This window comes from Fringilla coelebs (assembly GCF_963513975.1).
Source record: "Fringilla coelebs genome assembly, chromosome: 3".
NCBI classification, from domain to species: domain Eukaryota; kingdom Metazoa; phylum Chordata; class Aves; order Passeriformes; family Fringillidae; genus Fringilla; species Fringilla coelebs.
In genome coordinates this window covers 84,962,831-84,984,868 of record NC_140030.1, presented here as the reverse complement: position 1 = coordinate 84,984,868, position 22,038 = coordinate 84,962,831, and the positions used below count along the sequence as shown (strand labels likewise).

At 42.7% G+C, this 22,038-nt stretch overlaps 1 protein-coding gene across 1 annotated transcript in view; it reads left to right on the top strand.

Annotated features, from left to right (window-relative positions):
- Positions 1 to 13,903: 13,903 nt before the first annotated feature.
- Positions 13,904 to 22,038, top strand: part of KCNK5 (potassium two pore domain channel subfamily K member 5) — a gene marked incomplete at its 3' end in the record, with an annotated part of 30,261 nt that continues 22,126 nt past the window's right edge. Inside the window, exon 1 of the mRNA XM_084203661.1 lies at positions 13,904 to 14,139. Within this exon, the coding sequence (XP_084059787.1) occupies positions 13,954 to 14,139 (186 nt within the window). The 5' untranslated portion in view covers positions 13,904 to 13,953. The remainder of the gene's footprint in view (positions 14,140 to 22,038) is intronic.

Below are 22,038 nucleotides of genomic sequence, written 5' to 3'. Positions count from 1 at the left end.
TACATAAAAAGATATTATACTGGATCTGGAAAATATTTTACAGGTGTGCACTAAGACTGCATTTAGGTACTTAAATACAACATGCACTACTTTCACACAGTATTGTGTATTTAGGACATGACCATGATTCAAGAGGTTACATATGGCAGGGTTTGTCTGGTTTTCAGTTTCATTGCATTTTGTGTCTCTGCTCACCACTGTCTTATTTAATTGTTCCTCTTGCTTTACACATCCACTGACTCCAGGCTTCTTCTAAGTGTAGACAGTCCATCTCTATGCAAAGAAGGACTAGTTGGTTTATTGGGTTTGCAGGGTTTTTCTAAAGCTGCCTCTCCTCATATGTTCCTTCTTTCTGTTTTAAAGTTGTTTCTCTCCGTATGCTGGACCTTGAGAGAGGAACGTACCTTCAGAAGTAACCAGTGCTCTTCTAATTCTTATCTAAATGAATCCTACAGGAAACCTTGGAGCTCTTACAAAAATTTGGCCTGTCTGTTATTTATCAGATTTACAAGGACACTAGTCTTTGGCTATCAAGCCCTCCTGAAGCCACCAACTGTTCTCTTCCTTTCTCCTTGCTTTTAACAGTAGAGGTAAACATTGACTTAAGTTTGTTTTGTGCCATCTATCTGTAATAAAAAGGTTAACTATAAATGCTGACAAGATCTTAGCTCAGTATTAGTCCTGGAGCCCTGACATCAGTGCCTGGTTATGTCAAGTTACAGGCTCTCTAGCAACTGACAACAAACATTCAGACCCAGCCTTTACTGGGTGGAGAAACTGCAAGAGCATCTTTCTCACAGTAACCAGTGGTCTTTTCCCATGTTTGTTAGCCAGAGGCTTTAATGGGTGCACATCTCCCAACATCTTCTTAGTTACAAAGTTCCCAGCATTAATTTTCTCTCGTGTGAAAAGGCCCATACATTTTCTGTATGGCTGGTTCTTGTGACAAGCCAGAAACTGAAGCAACCTCTCTTGAGTAACAACACAGAGAGATATTATAAAGCTGTCTTTTTAAGTGCACTTCAATTGTGGCATTGCAATTACATGCACATAAAGCACTGCACAAACATCCAATGCTTGGGGAAATTAAAAAGCATGGCCTGAGAGATACAGCCCATTCTAATGCTTGAGGAGCAGCTGGGTTTAGAAACTGTTCCAGGAGTACAATAATACAGTTTGGGTTTCTCTGAGGGTAGACTTTATCATCCCTCTCTGAGGAAACCTGGTAAGTGATCAAAAAGGAAGTAAATAAAAAATGTCAAAAATAACATTGCATAGAATCATGACAGTGTGTAACTTGACATCCTGTAGGTAAGATAAATTAGTGAGAATAATTGTGACAGAGAATATTGTCCAGCAGGAATAGGAGGCAAAACTTTGATTCCAAACTGGATTGATTCCCTGGCCCTTTTCTTGCTCCCCTGTCCCTGCCTCCTTTTGTTTACTCTTTGCTTTTCATTGTTTTTAAATTTTGTGAATCAGGGTAAATCACATGACCATATCACAGCTGCCTATGAAAACACATTCCCACAACTGAGAGCTGTAGCTAGTGCTAAATAATACTTTTAAATTATTTGGAGACTATTAGGTAAAATAAATATTCACCATATTCTATTATTACATTAATAGTGCATTTTGAGCTGAATCTGCTCTGCACCTCAGAACAGGGCAACAGCCTTTTCAGACCATGATTATTTTGTACTACTTCCAACTTCCTGAAATATATTCTGTCCACAGCTGAAGAGTTTCTGATGAATCCAGCTAGTCTGAATCTAAGAGTGCTTGAGTTTATGATGCGGTTATCTGTACAAATGTGCAGACTTACATGGTTAAAGTTCAGTATTTCAAGCAATATATCTTTGTACATACTTGTCCTCAACTTTCTTAAGCATATTATTTAAAATATTTTAAACAAAAATTACTACAACCCCTGCACTCCGAACTAATTTTTCTACATTTTCACCTAGAGTGATATCTTGCACACACTATTTGGTAATAAACAACCACAACAACAGAGGATAAGTGAGTTGACAACAGAGATGGGTCTGCTCCAAAACTCCAGTTCTGAATGTATCTGAGCTTCAGCAAGTTCAAAGAGAAGTGAGTATAACCAAACTCAGCCCGTTTTAAATTTTTTTTTTTTTCTGACTCCATGGGTTCCATTCATTTTCATTTCTCCATGAGACACAAATTAGTTCTTATGTGGAGTATTTGCATTTACTTCTCTGACAGACAATTTTAAATTGAAGCAGGGGCTGGGAGGAGCATCCTGCTAGCGCTGGTGGTTTAGAGACAGAACTGGTGGTTCCTCTTTTCCTTGCTGGTTGAAGGGGCACTCTTCATGCCACTGCTCCTCCTTCCTTCAGCTGGCGCCATGAGATTTCCTCTCCTCTTCCACACTTCTGCAATTGCTGACACCCTCTGAGAGTACAAAGAGCTGCAGTTTCTGTCCTTGAACAGAAGTGCTTTTCAGAACTTTGGCTGCAAAACACAGGAACCCAAAGAACTTGTATATTCTCTGACCTTCTTGCTTTTTTTTTTTTTTTTTTTTTTTTTTTTTTTTTTTTTTTTTAGTTCCTTAACATATGCTAATCCCTTGATAATTTCAATGTTTTTCTAGGGAAAAGGACACATTTGCTTTGTGAGGAAGCTACAAGGAGCTGTATATAACAGATTCTCTTAGCAGAACCTCTCTAATCAAGCATCCACAAGCCAATCTTTCAGCAATAAGATACAAGACACAGCATTTTTAGGCCTTGAGCTGATCTGGTAGGAAGAAACTGAAGGCTGACAGGTTACAACCATTTGGCAAGCCAAATAATACCCAAGAAATACACAGTTCACTGGAGGAAATTTCTCTAAATGGAAAAGCCAGCCTTGGTCAGTATTTCTGCAGTTATAAAGGCAAGGGCATGATCCTTTGGTAATGCCAAGAGAAATCCTGCTGAGCCTAAGGCAGTTAGAGTGAGATTCCCTCTGCTGCCACTCTTCCACTTCCAGTAGCATCATCCTGCACTCATCCCTGCAGCAGCACCATCTTCCTGCATCCATCCCTGCAGCAGCACCATCCTCCTGCACCCATCCCTGCAGCAGCAACATCCTCCTGTGCCCATCCCTGCAGCAGCACCATCCTCCTGTGCCCATCCCTGCAGCGGCACCATCCTCCTGTGCCCATCCCTGCAGCGGCACCATCCTCCTGTGCCCATCCCTGCAGCAGCACCATCCTCCTGTGCCCATCCCTGCAGCAGCACCATCCTCCTGTGCCCATCCCTGCAGCAGCACCATCCTCCTGTGCCCATCCCTGCCCGTAGCAATCCCCAAGGTAGGAGCTGTTGCCAGCACTGCGGCTGTGGAGAGGAAGCTCTTCAGCCCGGGGCTGGAGCAGGTGGAGGAGAACCTGGAGGGGCCAGCATTCCAAGCACCTTTGTTAGGCAGCAGGCACCTGCCAGCAGTGGCATGCGCTGTGCATCTCCTCCATGCATGATCCAACATGCCCAGTGTCAGAGCAGGATTAGGAGTGAGATGTGGGCATGCATTCTCAAGCGATGATTCCCTCTGACCTCCTCCCCTCTCACGTGATGCAATCACTCGAGAGTCTCGCTGTTCCAGGCTTTGACAGTTCAGAGGTCTGCATAAGGTTGAGCCAGACTTGTTTTGTATTGCAGCTGAAATACATCTGGGACAATGGTTAAAAGGAGACCTGTCTGTCTGCAAGAATTGGAAGATTTTAGAGGTATGGAGGGCTTCTGTCCATCTCCTACATAAATGGAATGTCTGAAACAATAATTGTGCTGTCTCTTTTCCAGTCAGAGGTTTGTTGCTTTTTACTTGTCTTATTCCAATACACTATTTTTTAAGCAGCATATTTGGTTGAGCAAGTGCACTTGGGAGCCTTTACCCATGTCCTCACAGCCCCTGTGTTCAGCTGAGCTCTTTCCCAGCACAGCAATGCCCTATGCCAGGCACCATCTATGACACAACACTCTATTAACTATCACTGCACAAGGCAGACACTCAAACAGGAATATTTCTGAATAGAAACTGCACTGTCCAAGCATGAACAACGTATGGAGATGGACCACTGAAACAGGACAGAGTGGTGGTGTAAAACTTTTCCCTTTCCCCCATATGAGTTACAACCTTTATTCTTTATAGTTCAGTAGGCAGAAGGGCTTCGGTGGTCCTTTCCAGAATGAGAAGAAGAAAAAAATACCCTCACTCTTCCCAAAGAATCTTTCGTTGTCTTTACTCAAAATTTGCCTATGTGCAGAATTGTAACAAGGGTTATTTCCCACTTAGAGCCAACCTGAGCATTAAGTAGAAGTCAGGTGTTGTAGAAACCATGTGCTAGCTCTGTACACAGGGTTGAAATTCACTTAGTATGGTGCTGTATACAGTCCTTCAGGGAGAAAGTCAATCCAAGGAATAAAGAATATTCCTATTCTAGTAATTCTATACTGTTATTATAGTAACAGTATTACTACTGTTATTCTATATATCTGATTTCACTGTCTTCCGTGTCAGCCCAGCTAGTGTTGGCATTACAGCAGAGGCAGCTTATCCAGCTGGAAAACAAGCTCGCTGCAGGACCAGCCATAGAGAAGATACCATGAGAAGAACCAGGGTATGAGAAATTGCCAGAGCTCAATGGGAATAAGTTATGTGCCTAAAATTGCCTCCAGAAGAACAATAAATCTTTTGACTTCGGAGGACTTTCTATTATGGAGGACTTTATAGCTCAGCTTTGAGAATGTGACTGTTTCAGCTGAGGGCTTTGCATGTCACGGGTTTGCATGTTGCGTGTTGGTTTCAGTGTTTTTTTACAGGTGCCTAAAAGAGGATCTGTGAATTCTGATATATTGTCTCCCATATGTGAGATAATACTTAGTGTTACAGAAAGATACATCTTTTTGTGCTATGCATTCCAGTTCATGTGTAACCTCCTACAATCAGTTTTACCTACCTTACCAACATGGAATTTGCATAGTTTTAAGAAATAAAAATGTACTGGGAGCTATGGCTGTGTAATAGCTGCCTTTCTGTGGAGCTGAGTTTAAAAGTCAGATCAGGTGGGCTGGAATCTCTTCTTCTACCCAGTCTGTTTAAAAGCAGGCATAAATGGTGTAAAGAGACTGACCAAAAAAGGCAGAGAACTGGATATGCAGCTTTGAAATTAGTTCAGGAGAATATCAGAGTCATTCTTTCCATTGTTATTTGAACGCACTCATTACTGCACAGTACAGTGTATTCTTTGGAAAATGAGTGCATATGGGGGAACAGATTGGACAGTGTTACAGTCTAAAGTTATTTGCTATTCACTCTGCAAGGTACAACTAAAAACATAATTCACTGCAGGGATTAACTGAAAGGTGCATATTGCTTGTGTGTGCATTGGCAAGCTGACAAGGTGCTGCTGTGAGCTCTTCCCTACCCCTGCTTCCTGGTCCTGAAGTGGGTACTCAATTGTCCTGAAAAGCCTATGCTGAACTGCAAAAGTCACATATGAAAAGACGACGAGATTATTTGATCTGCTTCCTTAGCAGTGCTAGATCCCATATTTTATATTATTCAAGGCCTTTTTACTTTTTCCTTTTTTCTCTCTCCACACCACTGTTTGAAGATATTCCATCTTTCTATCCACACAGGACCAAATTCAAGCTTTATGTCTAAACCACGATCAATGTAAACTATATTAAATTTCTAACATGGAAAACTGCCAGACTCAGAGGAATTCTCCACACAGTGGGGACCATAAGGAAAGGTTCAGATTTGCATTGCATCTTAAAATTTGCGATCTCTGTTCAAAAACAGATGAGTTTGCATCAAGGTTAAATGGAGAGAAAACACTTTCGTTTAGTCACTCCAGACAGGAAAGCCAACATTTTTCTGGAAAATAAAAATGATAGCAGGAGTCTGTGTTGCTGGAGTATCAGTGTGGCCCTGTTGCCCACAATATGGCCAGCAAAGGCCTCCCATGGCAGCCAGCCTGCACAACACTTCCTGTAGACTCCATCCCACCCTTTCTTCCAGTGCCCATCTTATGGCAGTAGCAGCCTCCCCACTATGTCTTGCCAATGAGGCACCACAGCAGCTTCTCCCACTGTTCTGTACTAATGACAGATATCAAAACCCCCTCTCTTCTTTACCTATGAACCCCAGCAATGTCCTTCCCACACTGCTCTGCCAACAGCTGTCAGATTTCCACAACATTATCATGATAATAGATATTCCAATTGTAATCTTCCCATGTTTTCCAAGCAGCCTGCCCTACAAGCAGTCCAGGTATAAACAGAGGCAAAGGAATTTAATCTCTCTAAATGTCATACAAGGCATTTGTACACTCTGATAGCTGGAAAAAAACTCACTTCCCGCTGCTGAGAGTAGATATTTGTTAGTAAAGATATAATTGTGTAACTAGGGCTGTTCTCAGCATTAGAAGGAAATTTGGGAGGCATGTCTTCAGTTGATATGTGCAGGATTAATGATCTTGTCCAAAGTGCTTGTAAAAGACTAGTGTTGAGACAAGCCCAGACCTAAATGAGGCCTCCTTTATTAAGCAAGGCTGCTGTATTTGCACTAGGCAGCAGAGCAGAAGAAAGACTTCTCCAACAGCTCATTTATTTATCTGGCTTGGACATTACTTATTTGTCATGTTTTAATAGCTCTGTGTCGATCAGTTCCTTTAGACAAAATGGAAGTTGCATTGTCATTTGTTTATAACAGACACACATTGAAAAAACATACAACACAGTTTATGTCAACTGGCAGGTTCTGGCCACTTCTCTCTAGTGAAAGCAGCAGTTTCTTCGACCCAGCTATGGAAAATGATGGTTTTGGTAGGTCAGAGGCAGATCTGTGATCTGTTGTAGACCTAGCACGCTAATTTCAGCAAGGCAGCCCAAGCTTGTCTATGTGCTTGTGACACAGTAGCAGCAATGCAAGATTGTAAGCTCCAGACTACTTTTAGACTTATCTTGGAAAATGGGGAGTGAAGGGGTGGGGGAGCGTAGTTTCTGCAGGACACATTTCTGCACTCAGATATGGGCTGTGGTAATCAAATCTCTCTTAGGAAAATTAAGGGCTTCAGGCTTCTTGGTGCATTGCCAGGGCAACCTTTACTTGGACAAAGTGCTGCTGCTCCTCCTTACCCTGTGAAAATTTCATCACAAAAGATGATGTTGCAAATTGCTTTATAGGATCACAGACACACCTTTATTAACTCTGATTGCCACTGAATTGCAAAAGTTTGGGGGTGAGAGTAGTAGGGAGTAGTGAAGCAAGGGTAGAATATGAAGCAGGCTCCTCAGCCTGGAATTTTTATTGTTACAAGTACTCACAGTCAGTGAGAGTTCATGGCTGCTTAGCTGAATGAGCATTTGCAGATTGGTCCCATTATTTGCATACACTTCCTTGTTCCAAAGAAATCTTGCAAAAAAACACATGCAGGGAAAGCACTGAATTTTCTGTCTTGACTGAAGCAATGCCATCTGCAGAGTTCACCCATCTGCTTATTGACTTGATCTTATAAAATAAATGAACTAGCCCATTTAGTTTTTATTTCCTCCTCCTCCCCTTTTTCGCCTCTCTTTGGCAAAAGAAATAACTAATATTCAAAGGAAATGAGTTGTGAAACCTCTAACAGGCTGCTAACCATTAGTTTCTATAACCCATGTTGGCAATGCAGTATTCCCTGGGGATGTTCATCCTCAGATGGTACTCTTGAATGAACAGAAGAGTTTGGGATGTTCACCTCTGTTTGGATGCCCTTAGAGAGCACCACAGCTCTTTATCTTGATGGGGTGGGTCAGTGTTCCCTCCCCCATATTCTCTCTCTCTCTCCCAACTGCTTCAGGGATTTTTGCAGATGCATGGGTATAGTTAGGAGTTGTCTATTCTTATACTCTGTGCCTTCCCTCAACTCTGCTTCTTGCCAGGCCTCCCTCAAACCTCACTGTTGACACCATTGTGAGTCTGACCTGAGTTACCAGGACTTCCCCGTGAGCTCCCAAAGGAGATCGGCAACATGGGCAATTTGAGTCTGCTTCCATTCACTCACTGCTTCTTCAGTTTCCCTGGACTGTGTTCCAGTTGTGAGACAGAGCGATGAACAGTGCACTGCTGAGGTGCTACACAACAGGAGGAAAACATCCAGCATCCAATTTGCTTTTCCACCTCAGTCATGGGTTATCTTGCAATTGACTGTGAACATGCATACACACATCCCTACAAAGTCATTGAGAACCAAGAGCATGGTGCTCGCCATGAGACCTAGAAGTTAGGACTTGCAGGCAGCTTCTATGCTTAGAGCAATGACAACAGTCCTGCTGTTGACTGAAGCACCAGACCAGGTGGACTTTTTTCTGATGCCCTAACCCAGTCACTTTTGTGCCAAGTTACTTCCCAAGAGTCATATCTGCAAGTCACCTGGATTTGCTTGCTACTTTTACACTGAATTTTGGCATGTGGGAGGCACCACTGGAAGGCAGTAACACTGAAATCCAAGCTCCTCCAAACTCTGTTAACACCTCTCCTGATGATGGTCTGGGAGGGTACAAAGCTTAAGTTAAAAGCCACTAAACAGCTTTGCAAGCCCTTCACTTGCAGGACAGCTGTGGGAGTTAGTGCTCAGCCTTTACTGTCTTCTTTCCCAATATCACGTGAGATGGAGGAGGGATCAGAAAGAACCATGTAACAGGCTGAGGGGCTGTGGACATTGACTATGCCAGGAACGCTTGTCTTCTTCCAAAACCCCTTTAAAACATAAGGCAGAGGCACATGCATGGGCCATGACCCTGCTTTCATTCCAGAGCACCAAGCACAAAAGCAACTCACGTCCATAGAAAACAAAAATCTTAAAAATCCATACTCCTTTAACTGCATGTAGCTAACTCATTCACTTACTCAATCTTTTCTTTCCCTAGATAAGACCCAATCTAACCTCACAAGCTATTGCTGCAGGGTTTGGAGCTGGAGAACAGATGATAAAAATATGATCCTTTTCAATGTTTTTTTTGGTGTATAGCTGTTTTCATTTGTTATCCATGAGGCTCTATTCACCCAAGGGGCTAAAAAAACCATCAACCTTCCCTCTGCTTTCCCACTGACAAAATTAATGTGCAGACTTTTTTTCTATACAGGGAAAAGTTAGGTGGGAGCAGCTCTTCCGACATGTTGCCTAACAAAACGTGAGAGCTACACACTGTGCATAGAAGGGAGCCCAGTTAGGATTTGGGAGCTGCTCAGTCACATACAAGGCCCTTCATGGCACAGCCTGGCACACAGACACACAGCTGTGCAACCCAGCTGGGAGACAGGGGAGGCTAACAGCTCCTTGAATTCCCCCTGTAATCCAGCACTGCCACATTCAGGCAGTAACACTGGGGAAGGTATGCAGTGCAGTCACTGCATGACACCAGATTGATAAAAGTTAAATTAAGCTGGTTTGGGAAACAAGTCTCAGGATGATGGGCAAACATTCATCCATATTACTATACACAAATAAAATTTAATTCCTTCTTAAACCCAAAAATAAGATCTGACAGTGATGTTTTATCTAACAAATAACAGATTGGCACGTATTCACCGACTCTGTTACCATGGTGCTCAGCTATCCTTGAGCATATTATCTGGAAGAGTAATGTCCTCTGGGTATCATGGTGTAAAAGCCAGCCCAGGACTGACATTGCACAAGTCGGTCTTTTTTTGTAGAGCTGTATTCTGAAATGCTTAGATCACTGACATGAATGTCAGCATGAAGGACTGCCATAAAGCTTCTGGCACTACCAGTGAGGTCATGGTGGAACAGAAAGAGAAGGCCAGAGTATTTCTTTTTAAAATATTTTGAAGGAAAAATGTTTAATCATCCAGCGGCTGCTATGGATGGATGAGGAACAAGGCAGTCAAGGAAACAGATGCAGAAAAACAGCTGAAATACCTAGGCTTCTTCCTGATACCTAGGCTTCTTCCTGATGAAGACATTTCTCTAGAGCACTGCAGGCATCTCAGTGAAAAACAGATGATCCAAATGCATATTTTTCCTTGAACATATTACAGCCATTCCACACAGGTATTGTACTCATCACCAGTTATTCATTAAGCAGCATGACTAACATCTGTCATGTGGTGTTTGTTCACTCATTATCTGTCCATGGGTAAAGAAGTCTGCTGCAGTGGTATGCAGGTTGTTTTGGTAAAGGTTTTTATTATGATTTACTATGTGTTACTGTACATTCAGAGCATAAAATGTGCTTTTGTAAATACTTAAGCCAAAAGGTATGAACAATCCCATGGAGAATTTCTGAACTTTCCACAAATGCCTCATATAAAATTCTGCATCATCTGCAGACCACCCTTACCCTCTCTGTGTGCACTGGTCTGCATCAAAGAAGCAAAACTGCTCACGATAGTCACGACAGGGCACCCCTCAACTTAGTTAAACCATCCACGATTGGATGTATAACACTGGAAGGAATCGTTGTAGGTGTCTAAATTTCAAAAGTTAAAAAATAAATGAAAGATGCAGAGTTGACAGGCATTGAGAACAGTCATCAACCAGCCAAAAATAGGCTTCTAAGTGAAAAATGGCAGAGGCTTGAAGAGAGGTCCATAGTTCATGCCCGGTATTACATGCAGTCTTTGCCACTACATGACAGGTTTCTTTTGGCCAAATAATGTCTTTTACTTGCTCCATCTAAAACATTTTCTGACATTTATTCATTCATTCCAGGCTGTCCTAGGAAACATCTGCACAGCAAATGTGTCTTAGACTTACAGCTTGGATGAAAGAGATTTCCTTTTGGACTGGACAGCCTGAAATAATGTCCTATGCAAATAATACAAATGATTGATACGTGTGGTATTGCTCACCACAGTGCTTTCTGCTGTTTCTCCCTTGATTTTTAATGAGATTTAAAAGCCTGTGAGTGAATAACCCCAGCCTTTTGATTAACTTAGCTAGCATGAAAAGCTGTGGGGCCTATGTGGCAGGTGCTGTGGGTTGACAATAGGGGTACTGTTTAATCCAAGGGAAACAAAGAGGAGAAAAGGGCCATGAATAAAAGGATATAGGATCTTTTCTGAGGTCAGGAGAAGCATTTCAGATCAGGAGGTGCAAAGAGAGGCCAGCTACACAAAACATTCCTTCTTGCCACACTACTTGGCCAGCAACAAGAAAGTATACCTTGTAATTTGTTCTGCAAAAGACAATGGAATCAAAGTGAAATATCTAAGTGCCTGAAGTTTGTTGATACTCAGTGGATCACCTCTACTTGCAGGAGTAGCTGGTTATGGTTCCTTGGGGAATAAACTATTCTTCTGGATGTTGCTCCTTACCAGGCTCACCTCTTTTAAACTCAGAGAAACACAAGGAGACAGTCTAACAAGTGCAATAGCATTTCAACACAGGGAAAAATGGTATGTGATTTACAAGCTTGTTTGTTTTTAAATATGGACTGACTCAGTTACTGAGAGTACCAATTATGCAATCAGTGATTGGGAGTTTAGAGTGGAAAGTAGAAACGTTGAATCAAAATCACAAACAAACTTTCTGTAAAATGCCTGAAAGTGTTTTTGCTCTTGTCTGTGCTCTGCAACTGCAGCGGGTTCAGGGTCATTCGTGTCATTCCTTGTGCCTTTAAGATACTGTTTCAATGTATAAATGGGCCTTTAGAGACTTAAAGACAGATGGAGGAGAGTACAGTTTCAAAATTTAATCAAATACCTTCCAGTTACGAAGCACAGATGTTCAGGGTCAGGAACACACAAGTGCAGCATTGCTGTAATGTGTCAGGCTACTGCTGCTGCTGTCGGAATAACCTAACCACTTGCAGGTGACTCAGAAGAAGGTGCAAGAGCACAAAGAGGAAAACTGTATCATAATTTGCCTACTGAAAGTTCTTCAATTCTTTCAGTCACTTGCCATAAGTACTTACATACAATTTTTTTAAAATCAGCGAGTGAAATAAGGACATGCTCCCATTATTAATTTGTGGCCAATGGCTTTTCAAGTTTTGCTAAGGTCTTGGGCCAAATGATAACACCTGGGAATAATTTTCATGTGGTAATTGTGCATCATGAAATTCTTCTTTTCTTTTTAATTAAAAGGAAATTGCAGCCTTTCAACTTCATGAAGCATCCCCCATTTTTCCTTTAATAAAAAATTAGCATACTTTATTACATTTAAAAATGTTTATTATGATGCTTTTTTTCTTGCTATGTCCTCTAGTATATAGAAATTAATTTTTAAAAAATACTGCCATTTGAAAATTCTTTTTTCTTTTTAATGCTTCCTTTAAATAACTGGAAAATCCCATGCAAAGACTGATCACTTAATGTGCTTGTGGATTTCATGATTTCTCCAGTCCTGCTTTTAGGCTGCTAGGAACCTCTTGCAGATGTATTTTTTTAATATACATTAGTGGAAGGAGTGCTTAAGGACCATGTGATTTCCTGGGGGCAATATAACATGAGTATCCATTGGGCCTGACTCAGTTTTATACAGGTATCTCTAAGCAAAACATGTTCCTCTGCCTTATACGTACTCTCCTTTTTCTTTTCTCATACTCTCTTGCATATTTCCTATCTCTCTCCTTTGTCTTTCCCATTCTCATCCATTCCCCCTCTTCCCATTTCAACTATGTCTGCACAGGCTTATCTCAGCCTTTTAGTTTGTGTACTCCAGCTGAGTACCTATACACCCCAAGTCTCTTAGTGTTGATGCAGTTGACATGAACTGCTCTACTTTTTGAGTGTTTTCTTCCTGTTGTGGGGGCTGAAGGAGAAACAGAACAAGCTACCCTCACAAAATTGGTGTTTGTAAGACGAACCGTGCCCACACCAGAAGCACTTTGCCAGTGTGCATAACACATCACTGTATCTCCCTGACCCATTTAACACCGTTTGCAGCCCCACTCGAAAACAGAAGGGCAAGAGCTTGTGCGTGGCTATAAGCCGCCCCTGAAGAAGGCTTCACAAACAGGGTGAGCTTCAAGGGAGCTTCAGCTTGGAAAATGTTTTGAGCATCTTATGAAAAATCACGACCCGGTGTTTCCACACACATAGGGACACAGCAATATTTATTGAGGGTACCAAAGGCATGAAAGAAATGGAGATGCAGTTTCTGCTCCTAATGAACTGCAATGCCCACGTGTGGACGTCTCAGGGAAGGGGTGAAATCTGCGGACAGACATCTTTTCTCCTCAAAGCTCCTGCTCAGCTTCCCCCTGTGCTTCCACGCATCCAGGAAAGCCACAGACCTCATTTCACAGCCTGCCGGCGTCGAAAACGAGGAATTTCGCTGAACCTGTCGGCATGAGGGAACAAGTAAAATAAAACTGAGCGACGTTACCCCTTCTTACCCTGACTGGGGAAAACACGGAGAGGAAGGCACGGACGGCTGCGGGCGCAGGGACCAACCGCGCTCAGGGGGAAGAGGCCGGGGCCGGGCTGCCCTCCCGGCCCCACACCGGCTCCCGGCAGGCAGGGCGGGAAGAACGGAGGTCGCGGCCCCGCTCCCCTTCCCCCAGGCGGCCCCTCGGGGGCTGGCGATGGCGACGGCCGGGCCCCACCGCCGCGGGGGCTGCCCGCCCCCGGCCGGGCCGCGGGCCGGGTCCCGGCGGCAGCGCCGCATGCGCGGGCGGGGGGAGAAGAGTGGAAGCGGGAGAGCACCAGATTCAAATCGCCGTTCTGGAGGGAGGGAGGAGAAGGAGACAGCCCGGGGGGAGTGGAGCGGTACGGAGGAGGGAGGAGGAGAGAGTGGGAGGGGAGTGTGGAAGACTCTAAGGGAACGCGGCAGAAGCCGGGAGAGGCGGCACGGCAGACGGCCGGGGTAGGCAGAGGTGTCAGGGGAAGGACAGGGCGGCTTTGGGCACCCACGGCCGCAGCGCGGGGCACCCGCCCCGACTCGCCCACTCGCCGCGCTCCGCCCGCCCGCCCTCCTTGCCTGCCGCCAGCACCATGGTGGACAGGGGCCCCTTGCTGACCTCGGCCATCATCTTCTACCTGTCCATTGGGGCGGCGATCTTCGAGGTGCTGGAGGAGCCCCACTGGCGCTCGGCTACCGACAACTATAAGCGGCAGAAGACGGAGCTGCTCAAGCAGTTCCCTTGCCTGGGCCAAGAGGGTCTGGACAGGATCTTGCAGGTAGGTACAGCGGGCGCCGCCGGGGCGGGGACCGGGGCTGGGGCCGGGGGCTGCCGGCGGCAGCAGCAGGTGCTGCCGGGCGCCCAGGAGCGGAAAACCCCGCGCCCGTGGGCGGGCGGGCTGAGGAACCAGCCGGGACCCGGCGCAGCCCGACCGTGTCTGTGCCTTCACAAAGCCCGGTGCCCTGGAGCGGGAGCGCAGGGAAACCTCTTAATCGTTCCTAACTACTTAATGAACGAGCCTTCTCTTTCCCTCTGAGTCCTAAAGGAGCTGGGGGTTGATTTTCAGCGGGCTGGCCCAGAGGTGCCGCCCGGAGTGTGCTCCCGCCCGCTGCTCAACCCGGCGCCCGTGAATGCGGCTCTTGTTTTAGCGCTCCTTCTGCCTCAATGGATGTTGTGTTGGGAGGAAGGGAAGGTGAAGCCAAGTGTCTCGATCCTCTTGTGTTTGTCTGATTTTCTTCCCTTTCTCTTTTTTTATTTCTTCCCTTACTAAATGCTGGAGAGGTGCCTGGGGGTCCCGCAGGTCAGTCGGGGGAACTGGGGGAAAGGGTGCGCGGCTCGCACGGAGGGATGCTCGCAACTCTTGCGCTGTTATACTCTAGGAGACTGACTTTTTTCCAAGGCATAAGGAGTTGATAATCGTCCTGTCTCGCTCATCTGGCAGAATGCTCTTTGAACCTAATTCTTAATCAATAGCGTGTATAAAATCCGAGAGCAATATAAACTTAGTGCCTTCGTATGGATGTGAAATCCGTTAAAATGTCGTGGTAAGCAGTAGTGAACTATGAACCATAGGCTGCCCAGATATGTGGGGCTCCAGTGGTGAGCATGAGCCATTTGGGACTTTTATTTCAGAAATATTTATGCCGAGTAGATTTTCTGTTCATTATGTTTGGATTTTTATAAAATTATTTTATTTTGAAATTCACTAGAAGTCGATTATAATGCTCAAATACAGAATAATGGCAAAGTGGTTCATTAGTTTACTTGGTGTAATCGATACTTTGCAAGCTTGGAAGAGTATAGATTCTTTATCCTAAAAGTTTGTGGTTAAAGTTCCCTTTTTTCGGTTGGTGGCTTCCTTCTGTCGGCTTCAGATAGCAGAGCTTTCTGGTGGCAGTGTCATTGTTCCCCTCTTAGTGCCTTGTTAAGTGTCTGTGATATTTAGTGGAACAGGTGGATAGGCTTGAAACTATAAAGAGATGTTGGAAAATTACAGACATGCTGTGTGTTCGGAGTATGCTTTTGCTGTTCGGGAGTCTTAATGAAATCTTACTCCAGATTATATCCCAAACCTGTTTTCATGTCCTCAAGGAAAAAAGCATTGTTTGGATTGGGATGTGCCTGGCGCACTTAACTTGCTGCAGACATAATGCAGAATCTGCATCCTGCCTCAATTTATTATGAAAATTATGTTGGTATGAGGGGATCATTAACGGGGTTTTATGTTTGGCTAGTTTTTCCCATGATGCATATCACAATGAATCCCAAAGTGGCAGAAAGTTGGAGGTTTTTTGGTTTTGTTTGTTTTTTGGTTTTTTTTCTTAAAATACAAGATAATGAAAAAATGTGGAGGGCTTTTCCTCTCCAATGCATTAGCTCCTGCTGATAGTATCATACGTGGTTTGAGGTTTCCCTCTGCACTTCTTCCAGTCCCATCCTACTTTCCATGTCCAGTCTTGCTAGTCTGATGATCCCACATAGATATTCTGTTGTCATCCTAAGTTCAGGTTAGCTCAAATGTAAATGCCTTTATTTCACTCTCATTGGTAACTGCAAACTTTACTCCCTGCTCTCTTTTAGACATGTAGTTTTGTGCCTGTTCGTATTCAACTTCTATGTAAGAACTGATGGGAAAGAGGGGAATGTGTCATATCTGACAGAGGACAATGGCAGGGTGAAATCTAACCTAGCTGAAGCTAACTGATGGTGGGGAGAATCATGTAAGGACGTCAGGATTCTGTCCGAAGTAAGCTGTGACGTATATCAATAATAGTTTTTGTAGTTGTCCTTTCTCAGCCACTCAGTGCTGCTTCTCTTGGGTTCTGCTGAATCTTTAAAGCACTGCTAGCATGTCTTTCAAAAACCCGATCATCCTCTTCTTTTGTTAAACCTCCAAATTTATTCTCTATTCACAACCGGAACACGGTGATGTGAAAATTGGGCTTTTAACACCTCCCCACCAATCCTCATCCCCACTTCTATCTCGTTCCTCTGAGCCTCTTCCTCTAGCTTCTTCCAAGGACTCCCTAAACTTGTCATTGGGATTTTGTGTGGTTTAGCTCATTTTTCTGCTGCTGTCTCTTTTTTTAATAGGTGATGTCATCTTGAAGCCTTTTCTTTCACTCTCTTTTTGGTCCCCACTGATATTCATGTGACTTTACAGAGCCATGTTGAACTTCGCTGTTACTTCTCTGATGTTCTATTTAAGACCCCCATTTAAAACATACTGGATAAAGTTCTTCAGCAAATATCACCAACTGTAGAATTTTAAATGGGTGTTGGTAAAATGAAAGGATGCCAAGAAATGTTCAAGTTGAACTAACAATACCAATTTTGTTTCCAGAAGCAGCCTGAAAGGTGACAAGGACTGACTTATTCAGAGACCGGTCTCTCTGCTGCCCTTGTTCCCCATCCAGGTTAGCTCATGTGTTCCTTTGAGCCTAATGCTAGCTGTAAGTGCAATGGAAACTGTGTGGAATGGCTACAAAGCCAGATCTGTAGCACTGATCTTGAGCAGTTAAAAAGACAAGTAGATTATCAGCACAGATTCTCAGCCCACGTACAGACCAGCATCTCTGTACCAACAGTTTGACTGATTATTAAGTAGGCTATATTTGGTCAAATACTGTCTAAAGTTTATATTCTGTAATAAAAATTTCACAATGTATTATAGTAGAAATACACCACAATAAATGTTTATTGCAATGTGTTTAACACACATGCAGAAATTTACAAGCTAAGTGTTGTAGGATATGCTAAAAAGAAGGCCTTTTCCCTCCATCCAGAGATGCGTAAAAATAAACTTGCTTAAAAGCAACTTTTAGGAGTCTCTTGTGTGAAGAGGCCATTTGCTGTTGATTGTTGAGAGTACCATACTATTTATCATAACTGTAAGAGGTAAAGTACTTAAACACTTCTCAGAGTAAGGTTGTGTAGACCCTGATTTTAAAGGTGACTCACCCTGGGCAGTGTATAGGCTGGTTTCTGCCTGTCCATGTTGTTCTGGGTAGAGCTGATTGCTCAGATATAAATGTGACTGAGATGCCACATTATTCACATTATTTAAGCCTCCAAAGGCCCTCAGCCACAACTGTGTGACACAGGGAGCTGTGTATTATTCCATCTCTATGTACAATTACTTTGGAAGAGAAATGTCTCATAACTCTTTGGAATGTGTGCAGAAATTAACTTTGTTAGTATTGATGTCACTATATCATATTTATCATCATGGTAGGGTCTTGAAAGTAGCGAAACAGCTTTGTCTGTTGATACAATTCTATGGCTTGTCATTGCCACTTGTTTCAGTGACCCTAAGTCCTGGGACTTTTCAGGAAGGGCAGCAAAGTGTGGATCCAGTGATGACACTTTTACCTACCCTGCTGTAGGAGGGAGTTTGGAAGACTGAACCAAATATAAGGTGATTCAGTCATTTCCCTCTCCTTCAGTTCCTTACTTTTACTCTTTATTGCTCCATCCTAGTTGGGAAATATCATCTTTAATGATAAAGGAGCCATTCATGCAAGGAGGTGCCCTCTTGACCCTCATGTCTATTCACCCATGGTGAGCAAAGGTTTGCCTACCCTGGGTCACGTCTTATCTTCCAGGAAATCATCTGCTTGCCCACCAGAGTCCTTGATAAACATCAAGGCTGGTGAAAAGAAAGGGAATCATTTGCAGATGAGTGAAAATGGTTACTTTAAAAACAGCAATAAAATGGAAAGAGAAACTGCTGCCTGTGTTTAGGGGAAGCAGACAAACATACTGAGTATGAGAACAAATATTTGGAGTCTTTATTAGAGAAGCTTTATTAGTACAAGACTCTAAGCAGGCCTGAGATATAACTTTAGAAACCTAAATGTTTAGACTTAAAGCCCAGTGCTGTAAACAAACATTTTAGCAGACTTTTAAGGATGGCTGCTGGAATATACATGGCACATGATTTATGCTAAAGAAAATAACAGTTAAGTGGATTAATACTAGTTTCTGCCCTGCTTTTTAAGTGTCTTCACTTTTCACAAGTACCTGCAGGTGCATTTCCAGCATTTTGATTTGTGTTTGAGGATGGTGAAGCTTGCTTGAATATTCTTGGAATTTATCTTAAATTGTGAAAAATTAAGAATATTCTCTCATTCTGAGCATTGTTTCTCACATTGCTTTAATTTCAAGCTGCTACCTCAAGGTTTAAATCTATGTGCAACGCTTTAGTTTTTCTAGTTTGCAGACTCAAGTTTTCTTAAAAACTTGAACTAGGTTTTCAATGCTTTGTTGAACATTTAACAGATGATGGCTTTTGCTTAGGCTTTATGGAGTGATTTGTTTTCCAGTGTAAAGTTAATAGGGGCATCTTTTTCATAATATTTTCCCTTTTTTGTGCTCTTCAGGAGATGCATAAATGAGATTCTAGACTTACTTGGGTTTGTTCGTTTCCTCTTTACTGTCCTGATCCCTTCCATTGGAGATACTGAAATTGGGGTGGATAAATAGGGGACTGAATTAATTATCTGTAATCCCAGTTGACTTGTCTCTTTCAAGGTGAAGCCTTTTTCAGAGGCTGAGGAAAGTAAAGCTGAGCAGCATTCAAACAAGGACAAGTGACTGCCAATGAAACAAAGTTGTTAACTACTTCTAATATCTTTCATATAAAAACTTGACAGTGTAAATTAAGGTTTATGAATGTGAAGTAGGTATTCCTAGATTGTTCAAATTTATATCTTAATTATGCATCATCTAAATTCAGCAGCTATGAACTGAGATGAAAATGTAGGACTGCTGTCCACGGCCGACTAAGATGCCACAGAGTGTGACTTAGGGGTACTGCCACTGCAACATTATAAAAGAATTGAGGACAGGCAGCTCAGAATCATTAGGGTTGGAGAAAGCCTCTGAGATCATAGAGTCCAACCTTTGACCAAACACCAACTTGTCAAGTGGACTCTGGCACTGAGTGCCATGTCCAGTTGTTTCTTGAATGCCTCCAGTGATGGTGACTCCACCACCTTCCTGGGTAGTCCATTCCAATGCTTAAAAACCCTTTCTGCAAAGAAATTCCTCCTGCTGTCCAGCTGCATTACCCCACAGCTTTTCTCTCTGTGTTTCTACACAGGAAACCAAATGTAAGCAGGCATGCTTTTCTGTTGTGTTTTCTTTTTTTTTTTCTTTTTCCCTGTTTAACCATTAAATTGTTTGAACTTTCTTGGAACATAGTTAAACAAAGCTGATAGTGCACACACTGCAACTCTGATGATGGAGCAATAGCAATCGATCAGAAGCCATAATTTTTCTGCTATGGGCTTTTCCTTCTTCCTTATGAAGTTAATCTTTGAGTGTTCCTAGTATGCTGTCCTTCTGTTACCTTAGAACTGAATGTTTGTGTTACCTTGCATGTTACCTTCTGCTACTAGGTGTGTTTTTGGCAAGCTCTGCTCCAGAGACCATGGCATGCAAGTAGTTTTTTAAGTTATCAACAGCTTGTTCTATGCTTTGGTTCATACCGTATATATGGTTTTTGCAAGATACCTTCTGTAGCCAGTGAAGATACAGTGTAAGGATGAGTTAGTACAAATTTCCTTTTTAAAAACAAATAGTTGTTTTTACTATGTATTAATAATTAAACACAATAAATTGTGTTGCTTTTCTCTGAATGCTGTTGACTTCCAGAACAATTGTTTTCCTTGCTGGTAGTGCAGTTAGATGTCAACATAATAATACACAACCCAGAAACAAGCTGGATTACAAGTGAGAGTAAATAATCTGATCAGCTGGGGAGCAAAGGAGAATGCTTGTGCACTTGGGTGCTGTGGATTTGCTGATCACAGTGCCTGTGATTTGCTGAGGTTTTATTTTGTCCTGGCACTTGTTTGATTCTATGGATTAAATACATAGGAACATGTAGTTAAATGGAATAGGCTGGAATAGTAGTATGTCTTTGGGCTTTGTTCAGTCCAAACTGACCTCATCACAAACTGATTCTGCTCTGTAGTATGTAACAGAATGTGGTATAGTTGCACAAGTGGAATAGTTGCACTCTTCAGTTAAATTAAAATGCTGAAGCACCACCTGTGGTGCTGCAGACATCCTCAGAAGAGGCACATTTTGAGGCCGACTGAACTTTTAAAATAAACGTGTAATATGTACTCTGAATTTTTGCTAGCTCTGCCTGCTGAGGGGATGCCTTGGGCTTGAAGGAGCTTTGTCTTCTTTTATTTTCTGTCTTGATTCTGTCAGAACCGTCATCGCTGCTGGTTCTAGCATTACTAGATCTTTTCTTTAAAACACCAGGTTCTTTAGCAGGGAACTTTAGGCTGGCTATTTGTTTTCTGTGTCCTCCCATCTTATATTGTCATGTCTTTATACTGGGGTTTTTAGATTTTATTTTGTTAGTTATGTACTTACCAACTCTTGAATTGTAGGCAGGAGAGATTGTTCCTAGGCATGTATTGCCCTAGTGGCTCTATTTATAGTCAAATCAGTAGGGAAGTTATTCTTTTTTTTTTTTTTTCTTTCCCCCTGCATTGTGTTGTGTGAACTCAAGTGGATCAAATACACTCTTGGGTGAAAAATACCTTCTGAAATGTTTTAAAATCAAACCTTATACACAGATTTTCTTAAGAGAAAGAAATGTGAGTGATAAAAGTGAAGTAGGAAACAAATAATAGGTTGTGTTTCTTTTTCTAACCATATATATATCTGTCATGTTTCTTACCATGGACCTATGCTTTTTAACCTCTCTTATGGGGTCGATTGCTACAGATCAGCCAGTCTGTAGGACTGTATTTCTGCCTTAATGAAAAGGTAGACACAGATTGTGATTGACCAAACTGGCAAATACTAAATTGACTTTGTTCTGTGACAGCATCTTGCACATACTGTCTAAGCAGTTTCCAACTGCTGAGAAACAAAACCCAGACCTGTATGCCTCTTTGAGGTTGCAAGAGGTGCAAAAATGTTCCAGTCTCTGTATTCTGATACTTCCTAATAACAGTGACAGTTAACATTCATTTGGACTGCAAAGTAAGTCACAAGATTGTCAGATAATGGCAGCGAGTGAGTAATAGCTGATGGAACTTGAAAATAATTCTGCAAAGGGTTGTGAAGGTCCCGAGGTAGAAAGCAAAGCCAGATATGATACAGTATTTTTGATGGCCTGGCTAAAATATCAAATTATCAGTGATGACTTCTCTGTGTGACCTCCAAATGCTCATACTGCTGCTCTTCTTTGCTACTCCCAGCCTGCTCAAAATGAGTAAAAAAGCTTTGAAGGAAAGTTGCTCAAGAATCATGTTTGATCCCTCTCTAGAGAAACAGTGGTTTGTAAGTAGATTGGTTCTGGCCTGTAGTGGAAGTGAGGTTGATGAGTCTGCTCCAGGCACCAAAGAAACAGGGGAGGTATTTGGAGCCAAGCAGCTGAACAAAGAGAAGGGTTTAATCAAGCTCACTCTGATACCTACTTCTCCCTTAGCCTCTCTTGCATTAGTCTGGCTGAACGCTCAACCTACCACACGCTCAGCTCTTACAGTTGCTGTTAACCAGCTACAGACTGTAATGCAAATATATTTAAATCAAGTTAAATAGTTGATCTATGATAACCTGCCAGTTAAGGCTTCAGGTCTAAGTGGTGTGTACGTGACTGCAGAATGACAGAGGGCAATCAGCACTTGCCTTGTTGGCACAAGGGTTT